This window comes from Trematosphaeria pertusa (genome assembly GCF_010094035.1).
Source record: "Trematosphaeria pertusa strain CBS 122368 unplaced genomic scaffold BU26scaffold_6, whole genome shotgun sequence".
NCBI classification, from domain to species: Eukaryota; Fungi; Ascomycota; class Dothideomycetes; order Pleosporales; family Trematosphaeriaceae; genus Trematosphaeria; species Trematosphaeria pertusa.
Genome location: NW_022987217.1, coordinates 1,232,876 through 1,252,778, shown reverse-complemented (window position 1 = coordinate 1,252,778; position 19,903 = coordinate 1,232,876). Strand labels below are relative to the sequence as shown.

At 55.0% G+C, this 19,903-nt stretch overlaps 9 protein-coding genes across 9 annotated transcripts; 4 read left to right on the top strand and 5 right to left on the bottom strand.

The window, feature by feature from the left end:
- Window positions 1–1,391: 1,391 nt before the first annotated feature.
- BU26DRAFT_504438 (uncharacterized protein) lies at window positions 1,392–1,905 on the top strand (the record flags this gene model as incomplete). Its single annotated transcript, XM_033826772.1, has 2 exons — window positions 1,392–1,502; window positions 1,636–1,905. 2 exons carry the CDS (start codon window positions 1,392–1,394, stop codon window positions 1,903–1,905), a joined length of 381 nt encoding a protein of 126 aa, XP_033685040.1.
- Window positions 1,906–2,719: 814 nt separating this feature from the next.
- Window positions 2,720–4,969, top strand: BU26DRAFT_504437 (uncharacterized protein; the record flags this gene model as incomplete). Its single annotated transcript, XM_033826771.1, has 6 exons — window positions 2,720–2,807; window positions 2,961–2,996; window positions 3,095–3,206; window positions 3,389–3,438; window positions 3,559–4,534; window positions 4,582–4,969. The coding sequence occupies 6 exons, from the start codon at window positions 2,720–2,722 to the stop codon at window positions 4,967–4,969; spliced, it is 1,650 nt and encodes a 549-aa protein (XP_033685039.1).
- BU26DRAFT_294618 (uncharacterized protein) lies at window positions 4,838–5,433 on the top strand. Its single transcript, XM_033821694.1, has 2 exons — window positions 4,838–4,902; window positions 4,996–5,433. The coding sequence occupies exon 2, from the start codon at window positions 5,050–5,052 to the stop codon at window positions 5,344–5,346; it is 297 nt and encodes a 98-aa protein (XP_033685038.1). The 5' UTR covers window positions 4,838–4,902; window positions 4,996–5,049; the 3' UTR covers window positions 5,347–5,433.
- Window positions 5,434–6,253: 820 nt separating this feature from the next.
- Window positions 6,254–6,846, bottom strand: BU26DRAFT_550297 (uncharacterized protein; the record flags this gene model as incomplete). Its single annotated transcript, XM_033832045.1, has 2 exons — window positions 6,254–6,337; window positions 6,438–6,846. A coding segment is annotated over one exon (360 nt), but the record flags the coding sequence as incomplete, so codon positions are not given.
- Window positions 6,847–8,898: 2,052 nt separating this feature from the next.
- On the top strand, window positions 8,899–10,750 carry BU26DRAFT_593714 (uncharacterized protein; the record flags this gene model as incomplete). The annotated part of the gene is made up of 2 exons (XM_033834881.1): window positions 8,899–9,065; window positions 9,127–10,750. 2 exons carry the CDS (start codon window positions 8,899–8,901, stop codon window positions 10,598–10,600), a joined length of 1,641 nt encoding a protein of 546 aa, XP_033685036.1. The 3' UTR covers window positions 10,601–10,750.
- A 3,938-nt stretch (window positions 10,751–14,688) lies between these two features.
- On the bottom strand, window positions 14,689–18,222 carry BU26DRAFT_518495 (glycosyltransferase family 2 protein). Its single transcript, XM_033828829.1, has 4 exons — window positions 17,770–18,222; window positions 16,886–17,719; window positions 15,114–16,835; window positions 14,689–15,059 (listed from the first exon to the last, which is right to left on the bottom strand). The coding sequence occupies exons 1-4, from the start codon at window positions 17,929–17,931 to the stop codon at window positions 15,045–15,047; spliced, it is 2,733 nt and encodes a 910-aa protein (XP_033685035.1). The 5' UTR covers window positions 17,932–18,222; the 3' UTR covers window positions 14,689–15,044.
- On the bottom strand, window positions 18,048–18,899 carry BU26DRAFT_294566 (uncharacterized protein). The gene has a single exon (XM_033821693.1). It carries the CDS (start codon window positions 18,623–18,625, stop codon window positions 18,164–18,166), a length of 462 nt encoding a protein of 153 aa, XP_033685034.1. The 5' UTR covers window positions 18,626–18,899; the 3' UTR covers window positions 18,048–18,163.
- Window positions 18,660–19,219, bottom strand: BU26DRAFT_518494 (uncharacterized protein). Its single transcript, XM_033828828.1, has one exon. It carries the CDS (start codon window positions 19,104–19,106, stop codon window positions 18,870–18,872), a length of 237 nt encoding a protein of 78 aa, XP_033685033.1. The 5' UTR covers window positions 19,107–19,219; the 3' UTR covers window positions 18,660–18,869.
- On the bottom strand, window positions 19,173–19,819 carry BU26DRAFT_425879 (low molecular weight phosphotyrosine protein phosphatase-like protein; the record flags this gene model as incomplete). The annotated part of the gene is made up of 2 exons (XM_033823646.1): window positions 19,173–19,660; window positions 19,717–19,819. The coding sequence occupies 2 exons, from the start codon at window positions 19,817–19,819 to the stop codon at window positions 19,173–19,175; spliced, it is 591 nt and encodes a 196-aa protein (XP_033685032.1).
- Between the last annotated feature and the right edge of the window lie 84 nt (window positions 19,820–19,903).

The following is a 19,903-nucleotide window of genomic DNA, read 5'->3' as shown; positions in this document are numbered from 1 at the left end:
CTCCCGCACCCAGCCACCCCTCCATCACAGACCACGTCAAAATGCACGTCCCCTTCCTCTCTGCCATCGTAGCGTTCATCGCCATCACCTCCGCCCTCCCGGAGAACCCACCGAGCGGCGAAGCAATCCCCCGCGACGCCATCGCTGCAATAAAACGCGGCGCCACGCTGCAGCCGCGTGACTGCTGCTCGCACAAATGCAAAGTAAGTCCATCGCTCAACACACCCCCAATCGCAGCAACACCCCATCTAACGCCCTCCAGGACTACAAAGACACCACGCTGCATTGCCCCAAGAAATACGCGCGCTGGTGCGGTGGCGGGCTAGGGTTGATCAAGTGCTGCGTAAGTCGTGTGACTTCTTCGTTGCCCCGGAGTTTGCGGGAGGAGGGGAGGGGAGGGGAGAAAAGAGCGGAGCTGACGATTCGAGTAGGAGAACAAGCAGAAGGGGTGTGATGAGCCGGGATATGGAGGCGATCAGGGGCCGTGGAGTTATCCGCTGGGAGATTGGGATAATTATTGGGAGAGTATGGTTGGGCCGGACAGGGACGACTGAGGATATTGACGGTGCTGTTGATGACTGATGGCTGAGGGGGAGGCCGCTATGGAGGTATGCGTTGTGTCCTGTTGGAATGGGCGGTCTGCGTTTGAGAATGGGCTCGGTAGGGGTCCAAATAATAAGGAAGGTAGAAAGGGATTCGCGACTTCCCTATAAGTTCAAGTAAAGGCCAACGCATGCACCCGCTTGGTGGGTGATGTTCTCCATACGAAGGCGCCTTCCTTTCCTAAAGTCTACGCAACATCATCAACCTCGGAACGATTACCAGCCTTTCATCCCATATATATGTCAGACGATTCTCAAAATTCCTCAACAGTTCGCACAACAGGTGCTTTAGTCAAAGCCCATACTCAAATGCCTCGCATCCTCTCATCAAGTGCTAAAGGTATGTAGGTGTATACTTGGCAGAAAACTTGATAAAAGTAGGCTATTCATTCGTGAAGGCCGAAACGTACATCGCGCACTGCGCACGGCTCTGCTCTGCGTGCGAGTATGTGGTCCAAGACTCTATTCTTCTTTTTTATTCCACGATGGAAAAGAGTTGGAGTTCGAGTGCCACAACGGCTTTTCTCCTTTTCGGTTCGCAATTTTGAGCACTTGCTTTCGCAGAGGACGGAAGGAAGGAAGGAAGGAGGGATAGGTGGGCGTGGAAGGCACGGTCTGGACAGGGACAAGGTGAGATGAGACGGGATCCTCGGTAGAAACTCCGAACTCTACCGAGACCGATCAAGCATATCTGGAGCGTCTTTTGGGGCCTTCAAAAGCCTAGTGTTCCGTAGGTAGTCCTGTATAACGAGAATCAGGACGCTCGGCCTCGGCTAATCGGACGCCATAATGGTCCACGCAAGTTCAAGACCTAGTCAGAGACTACTGTGTATGTATGCTGTGCCTTCGTCAGCTAGGCTCGCCCTTTATGCGGCTGAAAGTCATAATACCTTTGATACTGTATGTGAGTGCGGCGCCGTATTCGCCTGACACCAGTCTACGTAACGGCCGGCCTCCATCAGAGAAGCTACCGCGGCAGCATGTCAACTTACAAATACAACAAGAGTAGGGGACGTCTGGCCACGCTGCCCAGGTGAATACACTCAAAGGCAATCATGAACTTAGTGCCGTGAACGCGGAGGGCCAGCATCGAAAGAACGCCGGCCTCGATCGGGAGAATAGCAGAGATCGGAGATGCTTGTCTCGCCTCTCGTACCTGCCGCTTGCGGCAGATGCTACAGGTTCCTGGCCACCGTATTTTCGGCCCCCAGCAGCCTCGCCGCCGCTTTCTCGTATCGAGGTCGCGCGCTGCGCTCCAAACCACGACCGCGACCACGATATCCTCGCTTGCACAGCGCTGTGACGGCCCTCTGGCCTCGGGGAACGGCCGGCGCGCGAATAGAGTTGTTCTTTGCATCGGCAAAATGGCCGGGTGTTGGAGGCGCGCACGATGATCTTCGCCAGGCTTGGCCTAGCGGCTGCACGTCTGATTGCGCTAAGGCGGGCACGTGACTTGCCAAATATTGGCAACAGCAGCGACTCTGTCGTCATCCGCCTTCTCTGCTCCACGTCATTGTTCCATCTCAATTTTCTCATACAACGTCCACGGCGCAACCGACCACGACGCGCACAATAGCCAAGCGACAGTGAAAGGATTCCGAGCCCCATCTCCGTGTGCCGGTGCCAGATAGTCGGCTGCGTGCGTGAGGGGAAGGCGCGACGACCGATTTATAAGGGGGCTGCTTATGACGTCTTGCCGCAGCGCACACCAGCATCTCTCGAGGCTCATCCGAGCAAGGAACACAACGCTGCATCCGGCTTCTGATTGAGCGCAAGTGAGCATTGGCGCTGGCCGGTTTATCCTAGGCACTGATCGGTACGTACTTCGCTGTCGTCGCCGCTGTGTGTTGTCGCCCGTCGCGAGAGAGGCCCTGCGACGCCTCTGTTACCGCAACCAGCTCGTCGCGTCCAGTGCCGTCATCGCCAATTCCGCGGTGCGCTGACAAGCTGTTCGATAGAAACGAGCGTCCTACGATTCGACTACGAGGTTTTACTCCGTTGAGACGTGTAAAAGACACTGCGCGCGAGAGGGTGAGAAGGTGCTGGACTGGTCCACGCGAGACGATCTCGCTTGAGTCTCCGAGAGCCCACGACGTCACCGCTTTCATCATCACCCCATGGCCGCTGCCACTACCTCAAAATCCAGCACGATGTCATCGCCAAACAACAAGAAAAGCTTACCCAAATCTGAAGCCCCCGCTGGAGGTGAGTGCCCATTGTCGCGCGCAGCCAATTGCGTCGCCACCCCCTTCATCGCAACCATCACACCCGCGCCCACACCCGCGCATGCATCGCATTGCATCGCCCTGTCGTTCCGTTCATCCTAATGCGCAGCATTGCTAACAGCAACCTCAACAGAGCCCGTCAAGGTCGATTCCAACTCTCAAGCACAGGGTGAGTAGCCATGCCGCCGGCGCGACTGCACTTCCGTCATGGAGAAGCGTCCTCTGATTGCCATCCCATCACGCGCATCATGCTGACTGCAACCGCAGCACCCGTTACTGAAGAGACGACTTCGGACACGAAACCGACGGCGTCAAATGGTCCCTTGGGTCCTCCTCCGCGACCGAGTACCACTGGCGACACGCCAGACTACTTCAATACGTACGTAAAGCGGGAATACACATGGAAGATGCCCCCTTTGTCCTCTGCTTCATTGGAGACGCACTTGAGCTGGTCTTCTGGCCACCGCTCATTGTGGTGTCGAAGTCTTGGAACAGGAGACTCAGCTTGCTCATTCGTTCCGCTCCTTTCATTGCTTAGGATGCATGCTAACGGATAGTTAGTGTCCATAATCCGTTCAGTCTGGAGCCCAATGTATTTGAAGCATCTTTCGGTAAGCCCAAACCCATATCTCCAGGTCGCTGTTGTCAGTGCAACCATTACCGGCTCTGAAACAGGGCAACGTCCCAATCCTTCTCTCCGCAGAGCTTGCGCTGACCTTGCATAACTCCAGGTGGCACATCCTCTGTAGAAACTCCTGGAAAGACCATCCTGCCACCGGTCGCCAATATTACGTCCCCCTCGCCGTTGCCAGGTATCACACCGGGTTGGCAGTCGTTGCGCGCAGGCCCTTTGAGCCCTGCTATGCTCACTGGGCCTACGAGCCAAACAGATTACTTCAGCGAGTCGTTTCGCGGTTTCCCGACTCCTAACGAGTCGTCTCTCCGGACAGGCCTTACACCAGGCGGCGGTGGGTCTATGTTCCCGGCGCCTAGTCCAAACACACAAGCCATATTCAACCTCCAGAGCGCCGGCGTAACTCCAGGCACGGCGGACTTCCAACAGTCTGCTCTCCGCGCTGCTGCTCAAGCAAACCAGGGCAAGGCACCGGCTACATCGGCACCGACCTCGCAGCCCGAAGCAGCAACGGCTGGAATGGATCGGCAAAACAACTACGCGCAAGCGCAGCAACCTCAACAGCGTGCCCAGAACGACCCATATGCTAACCATGACGTCAGCAATGCCGCCAATGATCTTCTGTCGTTCGCTACACAGAATGGTGGTGCTCGCAACGGCCAACAGCCCTTCTCTATGCCGCAGCAACAACTGCCGGTGAACGCTGGCCACATGCCCGTCCAGCCCGTCAGCCAGGATAACGGACGGCGCAACACTAAGGGCTCTATCAGCATCTCTGGCTCCGCAGACACTGGCGACTTCTCGGAGAGCGGAATGAGCGAAGAGGCAAAAACAACCACTCGCTCGCGAGCAAAGAAAGGCGGCGCGAACGGCAAGCAAACCGCCGGCACGAAGCGCAAGGCCGATGAAGCTCCCAAAGGCGGTAGCAGGAAGAAGGGCGCACCCCCGTCCCTCCCCGACGAAGACGAGATGATGGATACCGACGACGAGGGTAAGGACATCAAAAACGAGGAGTCGGGCGGCAAGAAGATGACGGATGAGGAGAAACGCAAGAATTTCCTCGAAAGGAACAGGTTAGTCGATGTCTACCCTCCCGAAGGGTCGCTGCTAACCTGTTTAGGGTCGCTGCGCTCAAGTGCCGCCAGCGAAAGAAACAATGGCTGGCTAACCTCCAAGCCAAGGTCGAGCTGTTTAGTACGGAGAACGATGCTCTTTCCGCCACCGTTACCCAGCTTCGTGAGGAGATTGTCAACCTGAAGACCCTCCTTCTGGCTCACAAGGATTGCCCCGTCTCTCAGGCTCAGGGTCTCCACGGTGCAGCTATGAACAATTTCCTTGGTAGCGACATCAACCACCAGAATCCGTACGGCATCGCTCAGCTACAGCCCAATGGCGTCCACATGGGCCTTCCCATGCAACCGGGCGCTCAGATGATGAACCGGTTCGTATTCCCACCTCAACGGGTGCCAGGTCCAGAAGGACAGGAGAACGCATACCCGCTCAAATGATACGGCAGTCACTTACCCACTTCCAGATAAGCAACATCCTGGAAGTGCGCTAGGCGTACGAGTGTGCTTGCCCATCGTTCATGCGCTCAGAGCGATGGTCAAGCGCCCTCCGCTGTCGTCTATCGAGCGCACCACACTCTCACCCCCGACATAATCATAATCAACTCTACCACCTTGTAATCTCCTGCGCTTTCCCTCTTTCTTGGCCTTCGGACGCAACGCCGTCTTCTGGCAATGCATGGCCGGCGTTCCGGAGCAGCTTGGCGCACGTCACCTCATCATCATCTGTGGAGCCGGTTCACCTCCCATCAAAAGGCGTCTCTTATTGGACGGGCCAAAACACGCGAACACGATCGATATCCTCTTTCCTTCAGTAACCTGTATCTGTGTACATACGTGGGTGGAATATTCTGGATGGTGTTGCGGCGCACGGCATACACCGAGCCTCTTGCTTTTCTTTGCCACCTAGGTGGTCTGGTTGGGTCCTAGGCGTTCTTTTCACTTAGTTTGTCGGTTCACTTTCCTTTGGCGGTGTATTTGAGGCAAAGACATGGGCCTTCGACATTTTCGATTCCTTCCATTTGCAATATTAGGGTGGCTGGGGTGGGTAGAAATGATGGATCAGCCATTTTGGGCGGTCAAAATGTGCTGCATACATACGCTGGGCATGCATGGGGATGAAGGAGATGGGATGTGTACGTCTATGCAATGAAATACAATCCATAGTTCAAATGTGTTGGGTCGTTTGCAGTGTTATGTCATGGAGGGCATCAATAATGAGTTTATGGCTGTCACCACGTGCAAAGTTCATCGCCTATGCTGTTGCTGTAATCGTGCTTCCGCCTGCATCCGCCAGTCGAAGTAGGTCCCCAGACCACGGTCTCGTGCGAGGTCGAAACACTGAATACGTGGGCGTAGCACACGTAAGGCCGACATCGGGTAATAAGGGAGTACTAGGTCCCGTGCTCTGGTCCTTGCGTTTAAGTTTGGAGTGGGTTGCGTGAAAGGCGTAGAACGGAAGCATAGGAAATAAAACGGGGCAGGATTGTGGTATGTTTTATCTACGCCGGAATGGCGTCATGACTAAAGGTGGTATGTACAGTACCTATAGAGCATGCATGCAGCGAGCCGTGCCGGCGAGCAGCGGTATGTGTCCCCGGCCCCTCGATTTATTATCTCCCATTTCCAACTCTTATGCCCTTTTTCCCACGGCCTAAACTTGCTGCTTTGCTATTATACGTCCCTCCTATCCAGTCCAATCCCAACCCTTCTACCCTCCTACCCCTACGTTCCCACCACCCGTCCCCACTCATCCCTCCCATGCTCAATCCCCCAACACCGCTCCAGACTTTCAATCTGCCTAAGCTCCTATGTCTCGTCAGCCACTCTCTCTCTCTCTCTCCCCTAGCTCCACCCCTCCCTCCTCCCTTCCCTCATCCTTTCTCCCCTATTATTAGCTTCTACTCACCCTCGCATTCCCATCATACTCATAACACGCCAACCGGCGACACAAGAGCCTACTCCTCTCGCACACCTCCTTGCAGCTCGCACAGTGTATGTCCCTGTTCGCCGGAAACGGCGGCGTCTCGTTCTTCGCGACGTAGAGGGCCATCAGCGGCCAGGAGGCGAAGAAGCCGAGGGTGAGGAGGGCGAGGATGACGGCTTGGAGGAAGGGTTTGGTGGAGGGGGACGGGGGGTCGGACATCGTGCGCGCGGGCGGCGTTTGGGGCGAATAAAGATGGTGGGAGGTGGGTTTGAGAGGGTTGATGGAAGGGGAAAGGGGGAAGGGGAGAGCTACATTTCAGGTGGGTGGTGAGGCGGAAACAGGGTTGGGGAGGGGAAGTTGTTGGGCGGTACGGGGATTCATTGGCGGGTGGAGTTTGTGGACGGGTGGACCGTATCACGATGTTGGATGCCTCCCGTGGGGCACACGGGAATTTCCAAGGCACGTGAAGGAAGGAACGCGAGTAGCGTCGACATCACAGGAATTGCAGCGCAAAGGTGAAAGGGCATGGGAGGTGGATTGAGGGCGGATTGGATTGGATTGTTGGAGGATATATAGGGCCGCTGGATGAGCGCGCAAACGGTAGCGGCGAAAGCCCACCGCTGGCTGCTCTTCAGCACCTCAATCCTTTCGTCTAAATCGCACCTTGCTTCTCATTCTTTTCTCCCCGTATCTCCTCTCCACGTCCAGCCTTCCCCTTCTCTACTTCATCTTCTGCCCAACGATGCACTGCGACACCGTCTGCGTCCGAGTCCGGGTCCTGGTTCGATCCTCCGTCACGAGGAACGTCGTCGTGCTCGTAATCGTCTGGTACACCACAGTCGTGATCGGCTGCAGCAGAAGAACGGTGCTGGTCGAGGTGTCTACATCGCCGCGTGTGCGAGTAATCTCGGTGGTGGTAACGTAGGTGGTGCAGCGGGTGCGCTGGCGCTGCGGGTCGGCGTTGGGGAGGGCGGCAGCGGCGCGCGGGTCGAATGCGGAGGTGATAGCGCTGGGATGTGTTAGATGGCTGCTAAGAAGAGAGGAGAGGAGAGTATGTGGAAGAGGGAAGCCGACCTGCACGCAGCGAGGACTGAGGTGATAGTGATGAAGCGCATTGTGATCGTTGTCCGTACGGAGCGATGAGAATCGAGAAGAATGACTGAGTTTGAAGGCTGGATACTGCTCGACTGAAGATCTCGTGGTACTTCAGCGTGCCTTTTAAAGCGGTCCAGAGGAAGGTCTTCCTGTTCTCGTCATGTCTAAGAGCCGCTCTAGTGGACGAAAATAGACGCGTCGAACCATTTCAAATTGTACAAATCGATAGCACGAGTGCGGGAGATGGAGAATACGAGAATAGTAACATGCAAAAAGTACATGCAATTTGTATACGCCCAATGAGCCACAGGCTCGGTGTTGTGAAGCCGGGCAGCGTCGCGTTGCAGCATGCGACGAGTGATTGCAGTGATGGCACTACTGCATCCAGAACAACATCCAGTAAGCAGCGAGATGAGCGGTATATTGGACGAACCGTGGTGACGATAGCGTGGGGTACCCTTCTCCCAGGAACAGCCCGGCATCGTGGATTTCCGTTTTCGGTTACAGGACTCTATGGGCAGGGATGGCCGCGCAAGACCCGGGCTTGGACAGAGACGCGACGAACAATATTCTGGGCGAAGTTATAGAGGTCCAGAGTAGAATTGTTCAAGTTGCCCTTAGGAATAGATGACGATGGAGCGTGGGCTGGCTGCGAAGCTACCGGAGGCAGTTTAAGAAGCTTACCTCAGTCAGAAGTAGAAGTGCGAACAAGCTTTCCAAGACCGACGATCTCCGCCATCATGGATTCCGCAGTTACGGGAACGGACTTTTTAGATAGCGCGTAGAGCTGCTCGGGCCTGTCGGGCTCACGTATTGCGCGCCGAAGGAGCGGAGTAATGGAATATAGGCTTCATTTAGCCAAATGGAAGTCGCGCGGAAGTGCTATTGAGACATATTGCGATCCATTTGCCGACAGCTGAGGCCTGGGTCAATGGATTCCCGAATACCCATATGACTGGAGTGGGATGGTTCACCGATACAATCGTCGGTTGCCTGATGGGGTCGCATTCGCATTATAGACAATTTTACCTATAGACGTACAAGCTACTACGGTTCTACTCCCCCCTAAATTAGAGGGAAGGCAAAGGCCCCTATTTAGGTAACTTCTCTAGGCCTATTAAGAGTATAAGCTCTATTTTCTAATTAGCTAAAAAGCTCTAGCTTTAAGATAAGAAGCCTTAAAGTAAGAAGCTTTAGAGTAGAAAGCCTTAGAAAGAGAAAAGAAGTAGTTATAAGAATTTAACTATTTACTAGTACTATTTACTATATTTTATTACTACTTTTTACGTTCTTTGACACGCACGAATCTTTTGATCCCGACATCGATGCGAGAACAAACGACGAAGCCATGACGCATGAAACTACGGTCGATGATATCCTCAATCTCAGCGATTCCGCGCTTGTCCAGTTTTTGCAGAAGGCGCGCAACCCGATGGGCAATTTCGACGGGTTAAAAATCCAGGGATGGGAGAATGCGTCGCCAGCCAAGAAAGAGCTACTCGGCGAGAAACTGAGGTGATTGGAGATACACCAGTCAGCACAGGGGCCTCATTTCCTTATTGACGCGTCGTTTTAGGACTGCCGTGAAACAAGTAACGGCCGCGCCTCTCGACATTGAGGAGCTCGCTGCACGCTTAACCGCGGCCGCTGCTGCGATGGATACGCCGTCGCGGCCCTCCCGCGGAAGGTCGCTAACCCTCTCGCCTGAACCCCGGATCATCGAAGATTTCGAGTCTGCCTGTTACCACGAGCTCATCGAGGACGGTGGTCGGCCACCTTTCCCGCTCAGCCGGCTTGAAGAGGTGCTGAATGACCCCGAATCACACCATGAGTTGCTGCGGCCGTGGGTGCAAGATCTGCGCTCGAGGAGTCGGGACGACGGACAAGCCATCTCGAGAGAGCGGGACCGCTGGCTGGACTTTCGCAAATGGCAGCTCGATAACAGAGGGATTGCGGCCGACGAAGGGTTCCCTGAATACCTCGAAGCAAAACGACGAGACTATAAGGCGATGAAAGCCTCCGAATTGACGGACGACCCCGAATTCGAGGATACCATGCGCCGCCGATGGGAAAGGGAAAGAGGCAACTGCCAACAGCAGCAAGACAGGAATGATCGCGGCGTTGAAATCTTTTCAGCCTATGCCGAGGTAGCGAAGCGTCGCCTTGCCGACCATGGATTCACCCAGCCTCTGCAGCTCGAAGAAGACCCAAAGCGACAGGATCAGTGGACAACCTGGGTTGAGTACCTCGAGTTTGAGTACTGGTGGCTTGACAGGCTCACCAGTTCTGTCAAAAGCCTACAGTCGCAACATGATATGGCGTGCAAGACGCTTACGGCAGCCAAGGTGCTGAAGGGAACTGAGAGAGAAGAGGATCTGGTCACAACCGAAGCAGAGCAACGGCGGAAGACTGAGGCTAACGAGGCTACGCTAGCGTTGTGCTTGGCGGAAGAAGCATCCACCTTGGTGCAACAGGCAACGAACACTCGAAAACGCTACAAAGCATCTCGCGGGGCCCAGAAGCTGGGTGCCGCGAAGGAGCTAATCGATGTTACTAGGAGGAATGAGGCTATCGGCGAGTTTATGCGAAAGACGGAGAAGTACCGGGCGGTACAGGCAAGTGAACAACGTCAGCTGTACAAGGTGCAATGGGTCCTACAGCAGGTGAGCGAGATTAAGGCAGCACAGATTCTACCGCCGAGAGAGGAGAAGCCAAAGTTGACGGAAGGCGGAAAGAGGATGCGACAGGGAGACGACGGTGCCCTACCAAGATCAAATGTCAAGAGACGGAAGGAGAAGCATGGTGAAGAAGACACGGCTGGCGCATTGCTAGGCTCCGAGGCTGCACCCGTCACGAAGCAGCGGTCGGCACGAATCCGCGGAACCAGCACAGCTGATGCCGTACCAATCCCAGCTCGCACGTCCGCGACTTCTCGACAACGGCAATCTCGGCGAACTGCTGCAGCACCCTCTAGGGAGAGGCTGAAAAGTTTGCGACCCAGGGATGCGGGAGGAAGAGTGAAGCCGCTCGGGCGGCCAGAGTCTACATAAATGGCTAAAGGTTCATCCCCGGCAACGTCTTCGAGATCTCGCACAAAGGCTTTTCAAATATAAGCTCCCTGGAATATCATGAGATGCCGGCGAGTGATCATGTAGCAAAAGCGAACAATGTCTGCTTGTCAACTCGAGCACAGACGGACGGCTAGGGCCATGCTGCTCAGTGATTAGAGTAGGATACATCAATGAAGTGACATTCCGAGTACAAAAGTAAGGAATCAAGATGGCACGCACCGGCAGGTCGAAGTCATCCACGAGAAGGCGAACCTTGGCCGGGTTGAAGACGCCATTCATGCTAAGCAAAGACGCCATACTTGTTTCAGATTAACGCCGGGACCAAAGCGATGCAGTTACTTCTTCCTCCAACGCCCACAACTCATCATGGTAAACCTCCTACAAAATACCAAGATCGTTATTCTTGCTACTCGCACGGCACCGTAATCCCCGGCCGAACAGCCACGACGCTGTGCAGAGGTTTCGATTGACCACGGTTTTCAAGATGTCGGCCTACTCATTCGCATAACCCGCCCCAATTAAACGCCGCAGAACTTAAACAACCGTCTCACCTACAAGGTGCAAGATCCTGCATCGAGCTCAAGAAACCGTACGCTCACATACAGCTCACTTTCAAAGCCAATCGCCCACGTGTGATGAAGGCCATAAAGTACCCGTAGTATACCGATTTCCTTTCAACCCACACCTACCCTAATTATAGTCCCTACATCCAACTAAGAATGAACGAGGAAAGGTATCTCTCACCAGACGCACAAGCTTGCAGCACAATATGCATTAGCTTGTAACTTGCAGTCGGGACTGGGACCCTGTCTAAGGAATACGGTGTATCTGGTGGAGCGACAATGCTGGGAGTTGTATTGCGTACATGTCCTCCACTGCTCCTTTGGCTGGTTGTTGCGTTCTTACATGTTTTGATAACAGAGGCCGTCCTCCCTTCGGCTTCCCATCTTTCAGTCAGTAGGAAAATTTGAGATAGCCGCTCGACATCTTCATTACATCCGCCATCATGTACCACGGCAGTGAAACGCATCGTTGTAGAAGTCATGATTTTCTTAGGTAACTACCGAAATCTGGACGAGTTTTCCTCCATAGAGGAGTTGCCGCCACGCAGTCAGTTCCTCCACCCAAGATCAGACCCATTGCCATATCCCCTAGCATATTCGTCATATGCTGTATCAATCCGTGAAACCCGATTGTAGTCGTACATCACGTACCCCGGAGAGCTTTGGAGCGTTTACCAGCCTCCGCTGTTGCCCCAAGAGGCCTCGCCCCCACCCGCGGCCGCAGCGGCATCACCAGTGTCCCAGCCACCAGAGGCGTCTACTGGTCCACCCTCGCCCATCGCGTCGCCCTCCGCAACAGGAGCCCTGCAGCGCTGTATAGGTTAGTCGGGAGTCTTTCAGAGAATTGCGAGCAGTCACGTACCTTGAGAGTGTGACCCATCTCGCCACAGTTGGAGCACTTGACCTTGGACCAATCCTTCGGCTCAGGGCAGTCACGTGAGAAGTGACCCTGCTTCTCGCAGTTGCGGCAGGTAACCGTATCTGGGTTGCGGGGCTGATTGCACTCCTTAGCTATGTGGTCCTCTGATCCGCAGTTTCGGCAGGTCCTAGGGGGTCGCTGCTCAACGTTGGGGCACTGAGAGACGGTTAGCTGGTCATTGCTCTTCCTGCAGTCCCCCAGATAGGTTACTTACGTCGCGAGAGAAGTGTCCAGTCTGGTTGCACTTGCGGCACTCGACGCCCTCAGCAGAGCGAGGTTCGGGGCATTCCTTGGAAGTATGGCCTTCCTGCTTGCAGTTCTTGCAGGCGTAAGGGTTGACACGCTCCTTAGGGCAATCACGAGCCCGGTGGCCGACCTCCTGGCAATAGACGCACTGGATAGTGGGAGCGATGTTTTCCTTCTCGACGGCCTCCTGCTTGCAGTGCTTCCTAATGTGACCCAATTCGCCGCAGTTGGAGCACAGCGGAACACCACGATCTTGAACGAAGCCCGCGGACTTGAGGCGCTCCAGGTTGACGTTTGCGTCGTCCGGCCAGCCCTGGGCAAGCTTGATACGGCGGGGCTTGGCGGATAGCTGGATGGAGAGAACATACTCTCGGTCAGGGTTGCCGATGAGGTCGACAATCGTCATGTTCGCGGCGATCTCCTGTTGCTTGGCAATCAAGAATATAGGCAGCCCGTCAGAACGGAGAGCTTCCTCGACAGCGGGAAGCTCGAAGGACTCATTCAAGGCTCGGGCGTACGCTCGAAGGCACAGACGAAAGGCGTCGAGGTCCTGCGGGGAAAGTACACGTTAGCGATACAAACTGAAGACCTCCGGGACTAGTTTCCATACCTTAGCGTTGGCGGCATCAACGAGCTTGACCCACGCCTCCTCGGCAGCAAGCTCCGGGACGCCAGTCCAATTGATGGCACGGCGAGACTTGCAGTCGAGGGCTTTGTGGCCTTCCTGGTCGCAAAGCTTGCACTTCATCGGGTTCGACGGGCAATTGCGCGCGGCGTGGCCTTCAACACCGCAGGCATTGCAGGTGCCGGTGAAGGGACGATCGACCTTGGGGTTGGGACAGTCGGCCTTGTTGTGACCGACCTGGCCACAGTTGTAGCACTCGCCAGTCAGTCCTCCTCCGCCCTCGCCTTTCTGGGGACAATCGCGTGCGAAGTGGCCGGCCTCGTTGCAGCTGTTGTGCGTTAGCACGGTGTAGAGATACGCTAGGCTTGTGGAACCAGCGGGCCCATGGGTCGCCCAACTAATCCGTTTGACCGCTGGACAAATCTTGGAGGCGTAAGGAGGGATACTCACATTCGGCAGTTCCTGTCACCTCCATCACCACCACCGCCGCCAGAGTCATCTCCAGCACCCCAGCCAGAGGTCTCGCCACCAGCATCGCCGCCAGCGTCGCCGCCTGAGGTATCATTCCAGCCGGAGCCACCAGAGTCACCGCCGCCACCGGAGTTCCAAGCATCGGCACCACCGCCTCCGCTGGAGCCCCAGGTATCTGCGCCTGCACATGTGTTAGCCATGGTTGCAAGAAGTGAATGTGGTGACGTACCGTCGTTGTTCCAGCTCATCGTGTGTATCAGTCGCCAAAGATGAGGGAAAGAAGGTGGGTTGGGCAAACGAAGGGGACGGTAGATCTAGTTAGAAGCCGCTGTTAGTCGAAAGGCCCTTGAACATGGTCAGGCTGACTGTGGTGAGGTCGGCACCGCTCAGCTTCACCTGAGGGCGCTGCGCGGGTAACACTCACCTAACGACTCGATGCGCGACTCGGTAAGACGAACGCGGACGTTGATATAGGAAGGGAAGCAGAGAGAGGGGCCAGAAGCGCACGCTCGACGTCGAATGTACGGGTGTGGAGGAGAGAAGTCGGTGGCGAGGGCGAGAAGAAATTGTTGTCGGCGCTGTCGTGTTTATAGCTTCGGAGCTCGGGAGGCGGAAAGTTTCTCCGAGCCGAAGGACGACGGCGTGGTGAAGGTTGATCTTGGGCAGGAAGGTCGGAGAAAATGTAGGAAGATAGTTCGTTTGCAGAGAGCAGTGGCAGGGCGGGGCAAAGGCCAATGACTGCAGATGAGTGAGGTACAAGAGCAAGGGTTCGGTGCTCTGTTGATGTTTATACTGCTCCAAAACAGGGAGAATTAGGAAGGCGCAATGTGGCAGGAGCGAGCGAGTACCTCGTCGCAGATGTGATGCGGAAGAGTGAGAGCGCCGCATCCCGAGGTCTCATTTCTTAACGCACTCGTTCCCGCAAGTTGACACAGGACATTAATGTAGTGCAGTGGAAAGGTCCACTACCCTCATCAGCGCAATATACAAGCTGAATATACCACAGCTCCTGTCGGGGAAGAGGAACATACCTTGAGTGACATCCTATCAGCGACCCAACACTGCTCGACCGGCCATTAGTACTACGTTCCTATACAGGGACGGCGGTCTATTAAACAACAGCAAGGGGAAAGATTAGGCGGGGGCTTGCACCTGGACAACGGTAATAGTGTCGGTCAAGGGAGTAAGAATCCGACAGTGAGGATAGGGACGCAATGAGAACCACTGAGCCATCATGATTCGCAGATAAGCTTTGAAGAATGCGAAATGCAAGACGGAGTAGAGGAAGTCAATGGAAATCCGCTGATGAGTAGACCTTGTTAAAGAAGAAGTAGCACGAGAGAAGGCTGAAGACAATTAAAGTACCTAATACTCATGCAAACGTAGGACATCGTGGTCCTAATAATACTGGTATCAAGTCATGAAACTCGTCTGAAAACCATCAAGCCCACAGACATGACCATCATGGAACTCTTTGTGTCCAAACAGATGCAACATACAAACCTTCAAGCCGATCCAAAAGGTCCTGTACCCGTACAGACCGGACGGACGTGCCCAACCCTATGCGCCAGATCGCAGTGAACATTGTACGGAAGCGGTTTAAACACCGCGGAACTGTAAAAGGTCAGTACGTTGTTCCTTTCAAGAGCCACATGGAAGGGAACTTACCATCCTGACAACCAAGAACCACATAGCTCCAATAAACCTAAACGCGCTCAAGCCAGCTACACTCCAAAGCACAACCGCCAGGTAGATTGTCGCCGCCTCGTTCTTCTTCTGGGCTTGCTCATCTGGGTCGCTGACAGTGACCTCCAACCCACCAGTCTGCAAGACGAGGGCGCAAAGGCCCAGATTGCAGAACATCCAGAAGAGTACGACACCGGACCGGAAACCTTTGTAGTAGTCTTCCTGTTTGTCCTGAGGCGAGATTTTCTGCTTCTCCTCTTTCCACTTCGTACTGAAAGCGCGGAGTTCGGTTTCGTATTGCGTGTTAAGGTCTGCGTCGTCGGTGGGCGCCTGAATGTCCGCTTTGCCGTCGGCTTTTGTGGTGACGGAAGGCAATTTCTCAGGCTTGTCATCTCCCTTTGTACCCCAGGTGATGTCGTGTGTATTGCAGAAGGCGTACACATTGAGAATGTTGATGTACGTAGGCGTCATGAGGAGGTACTGAATGAATGAAGTGAACATATGCCAGGGATCCAGGAAGAGGATGGAGACGATGAGCCACATCGCGTATGTCGACGCCAAAGACACGATCAAGGTGAAGAAGATCTTGTCCTTGAAGATGTCGGAGACGCTGAAGCCGTTGTTCTTGGCGATTTGCTCTTGCACTGAGCGGACCGTGATGTAGATGGACGCAAACATGAGATAGCCCATAATGAGGCACCAGAAATACACCATGCTCATGTACCACTTATTAGATCCCTTAGGACGATTACCGAGCGACAGTATGAAGCAGGTAATCAGGACACCGATGTAGAGCCATTCGAAGACGATGAACAACACCTTTCCAGCTGTGCCAATTTCGGTAGCGAGCGAAGCGGTCAGGATGCGGAAGACCAGGAAGAAGTTGCCAAGAGCAAACCAAGCGAAGAGCATGCTGATGGTCTGGTACGTGAATTCGACAAGGAACATCATCTTCCGTATGAAAGAGTGGTCGCTTCGGAAGATGTCGAACGAGTGAGCCAAGGCGTATACTGCGGCAAAGAAAGAACCATTGAGCCATCGTCGTCGCTGGCCAATGAAATCGGCCATTTCTACAGGCACATCAGTCTCGCCGTTGGCAGACTTGACGTACTGTAGAATCCAGTGGCAATTCCGCTTGGAGACCAGTTCGAAGCAAAGAATACGATCTTCAGCGAGGTACATGTTGGCTGTGAAGATACCAGCATTGGCACCGTGCATCTTCTCACCAGCGAAGTATTTCTCTAAAGGCCCTTGTCCGGTCTTGTCGTTCTGGAGAGCAACATAACGGTAGGCGGAGAAGGCTCCGGGAAGCACGGTAATGAAACCGAAAGCGGATTCCAAAGGCTTATCTAGGATATTGCTCATCTTATACTCGAAATTCTGCGTTGCCACGAGCGGATTCAGGAGCTTCTTTCCGTGGACCAACATGGCCTTGATCTCACCGCAAGCACCCGCGCACATGGGTTCGAGGTCGAAAGCCTTCCAGAGCTGATAAATGGAGTCCTTTCCGGGCTTGGTTCCGGCATCGATCAGGACGCAAATATTCGGGTCGAGGACGGAGCCGAAAGCTTGGAAGAACCATCGATGGGAATTGATCTTCTTCTGGTTCTTTTCCTTCAGGCAGAAGAGCATCTGGACAGGGGTGTTGCCTTTCTTAACACCCACAACGCCCTTCTTGATGTCTAGGGTCATCTGGGTGGTGTACTGTCATTTGTTAGTCATCATGCTTGACGGAGCATTGTTGTCCAAACTACCTCGTAGATATGAGCAGTCACATCCTTGCCATTGACCTGCTGCTTGGCAATGCCGTCCTGATACACACCAAGCGCGGCCAGGACGGCTCGCGTTCTCGGGTTGATCTTAGCACGTCCGTCGCTGACGACACACACTACGATCTTCTTCCACGCGTCCTTGCCCCACGTCTTGCTGTTTGTCCGGGAGTTCATGAACTCAATGTTCTTGATAACACCAATCATTGTCCGCGCAAACAGCTCGTCCTCCTCGTTATACATGGTAATGACGATAAACAGCTCGGTATGCCTGGGCTTAGCGAACAGCTGCTGGCGCAGGGTGAAGCGCTCTGCATCGAACTCTGCGGGATCGCACGTGGCGGCTGAGTATCGCATATGCGTGAACTCGTCACGCTCTGGGGGCTGTGCATGCGGGACCTGGTTGAGTAGCCGCGGGGGAATCGGGCAATCGAGCACCAAGTTCCCCTTGAATAGCTGCACCTCCTTGACCGTCTTCCATCGCTTTATGGGTGCTGGACTGGGCGTCGGCTGCGGCTCGTCGTGGAAGGGGTTCTCTGGATGCAGATTCCCCGGGTCAGCCTCATGCGGATCTGGGCCGTATGAGTTTGCGCCCGGTATCATCGGCCGCCTGTCATCATCATCTTGCCAATAGTGATCGGGCTGGGTGCCGTAGCCATGCGGGCTCTCGTCGTGCGACGAGGGATTGTAGGGCTGGTTGAAGTATGCATCGTGATGCGCCTGCGGGTCGAGGGAGTAATCGCTGCCGTGGCGCTGGGGATGCGGATTGTAGTCGTCGTGGTAGTCGTTGGGCCCGTAGGGAATGTTTTCTACCGAATACTAGCTGTCGTTAGCCCGACCCAGCGCCGCCATTCCTCCAGAAAACTCACGCTGGGTTGTAATTGCAGTCTGTCGCCTGGTGTGCCGGGCCCCGGCCCTGGCCCCATTGGGATTTCGAGAGGGCCGGGCTGCGAGCCATATCTATCGTCGAGCTGGTAGCTCTGTAGAGGATGCCCTGGAGAGGGCGAGCGGCCTGGTCGTCGTGGGTCCATGCCTGGAGAATAGTGGTCGTCCCCGGCTGAGCCTGCACACCTCTGTGATTAGTGTTTGTTGATAGCGCGCAAACGTGTGTAACGAGTAGACTAGTGATGTCGAGCGAAGGAATATACTGCGGCGGTGACGAGCGCGAACCGTGGTCAGGCCTCGGCTGGGAATGGGGGTAATGATATCTGGGGTCAAGCGAGGGAGGTACGCGCGGGGGTGGGCTATGCAGTTGTCGTAATGCTATAAGCTCCGAACAGAGGCAAGGAGACTTACCGAGCCGATTATAGCCAGACATGGTGGAGAGAGCGTGCCTGGGTGCTTTGTTGCTGCGCCTTCAACCTCCCTGCACAGCGGCGGGAAAATGATATCACCCGGCAACTTCCTGGGGTGGAACAAGCGGTTGAAAGGAGTGCCTGGCGAAGATCGAAACTGCGCTTGGTGATTCTCGAGTGAGATGCGGTAACTGGCTAGGGCCGACGGTTTCAGATGTGCTTGGTGGAGACGGAGCGTGTTTACCACAGCAACGGCGGTTGCGCAATGATGAAGCGCTAGAGCAGAGGAGTGCGCAAGACAGGATAATGCTCTCCACCTGCAAAGACGAGGGAGGGAGCAGAGTATTCTGTATACAAATGCAGTCAGCGACTCAGCAGCTCTCAGCCCAGCCTGAAACCTGAGCGGGATCCCTGCACGCACCATTGCCATCACGGCTGCTCGGCCACGCGCCACGCACCGCCTTAGCCACAGCACCACCCATTCACTCCACCAGTGCTAAATTTGGATAGCCTGCATTACGCGGCGGGTACCGTCTCATCCGCAACGGCTATTCTCTATCAACCACCAAACCGCGAAACAGTTTGTATGCAAGGGGGAACAGTTCATTGTAGGCTCTTTTGGAGGCGTTCTTGGGATTTGGGGGATTCCTTTTCACCGGAAGCCAGAACAAAGGTCAGCTTGGGGAGCTAGCGTGCGGCTGAGGCCAAGCCGTGCTCGAATGAGATCGTAAAAGGGAACATAAAGACCGGAGTGGAATGGCTTTGTCAGGCGTGGCTTGAGGGCGTGGGCGATTTGCGAGATTTGGCGGAGGGGAGCAATGAGGCTGCGAGGGCTGGTTTGGTCTGTATCGAGGGGCTATCTGGAACCAAAATGGGAATCGTGAACGGTCATGAGCTGCCGCATCTGGCATCTTGTGTGTCTATGGGTATCAAATCCTCCACCGAACTCCAATGTGTCGGTGTCCCTGTAACACATCTCAACTCAATTCCCCGGCCTCCAGCTGTTCCAGGAACGCCTTGGAGAACCGCACACACTGCTCATGCGCGATCGTGAAGCCATCATCTGCCCCGTAGTACGGATCCTGCACCTCCTCGCCCCTCCCGCTCCTCCTTTTCTTTCCCCCGAAGTCTCCAAACAGCATGACCTTCCCCAAGCCCTCCTCCCCGCCCCTCTTCTTCACCTCCCTTGTCCGCAACCGCTTCAGGTCCTCCAGATTGTAATCGTCCATGCCAAGGATGTAATCAAACTCATCAAAGTCCTTGCTGGGCGAGAATTTGCGCGCCGCGTGTGTGTATGTGGTGATGCCGTTCTCTTCGAGGGTCGCCATGGTGCGCGGGTCCGGATCGTTGCCGAGATGATAGGCACCGGTACCGCAAGAATCGACTTTGCGGATGAGAGGGTGCGGTTGACCTTTGGATGGTCGTGTGAGCGACTGGAACACTCCTTCAGCCATCGTGGAACGGCCTGTTTAGGTGTTAGTCCTGCAGGATGCGGAGAATAGCGGGGGAGGGGCAGCGCACATATATTCCCTAGGCAGACGAAAAGGACTGAGACGCGCTTCGGCGAGGCGCCCGTAGGTATTCTGTCGGCATGCGAGCCTGCGGTTGTTTCGCCGGCAGTCATGGTTGCGGGAGGAGGACGTGGTGTTGATGTAGAACATTGGAGGCGATATGATCTCGGAGGGTTTCTGGCAGTGCCAAGACCTGT

Excerpts from the sequence above, each read along its gene's own strand:
- BU26DRAFT_294618 (XM_033821694.1), top strand. The coding sequence starts at position 5,050 with ATGCGCTCAGAGCGATGGTCAAGCGCCCTCCGCTGTCGTCTATCGAGC.
- BU26DRAFT_518495 (XM_033828829.1), bottom strand. The coding sequence starts at position 17,931 with ATGGACCCACGACGACCAGGCCGCTCGCCCTCTCCAGGGCATCCTCTA. Across the intron at positions 17,720-17,769 it reads GACTGCAATTACAACCCAGC|TATTCGGTAGAAAACATTCC; the intron begins GTGAGTTTTCTG and ends AACGACAGCTAG. Across the intron at positions 16,836-16,885 it reads TGACTGCTCATATCTACGAG|TACACCACCCAGATGACCCT; the intron begins GTAGTTTGGACA and ends AACAAATGACAG.
- BU26DRAFT_294566 (XM_033821693.1), bottom strand. The coding sequence starts at position 18,625 with ATGGCAATGGTGCGTGCAGGGATCCCGCTCAGGTTTCAGGCTGGGCTG.
- BU26DRAFT_518494 (XM_033828828.1), bottom strand. The coding sequence starts at position 19,106 with ATGCCAGATGCGGCAGCTCATGACCGTTCACGATTCCCATTTTGGTTC.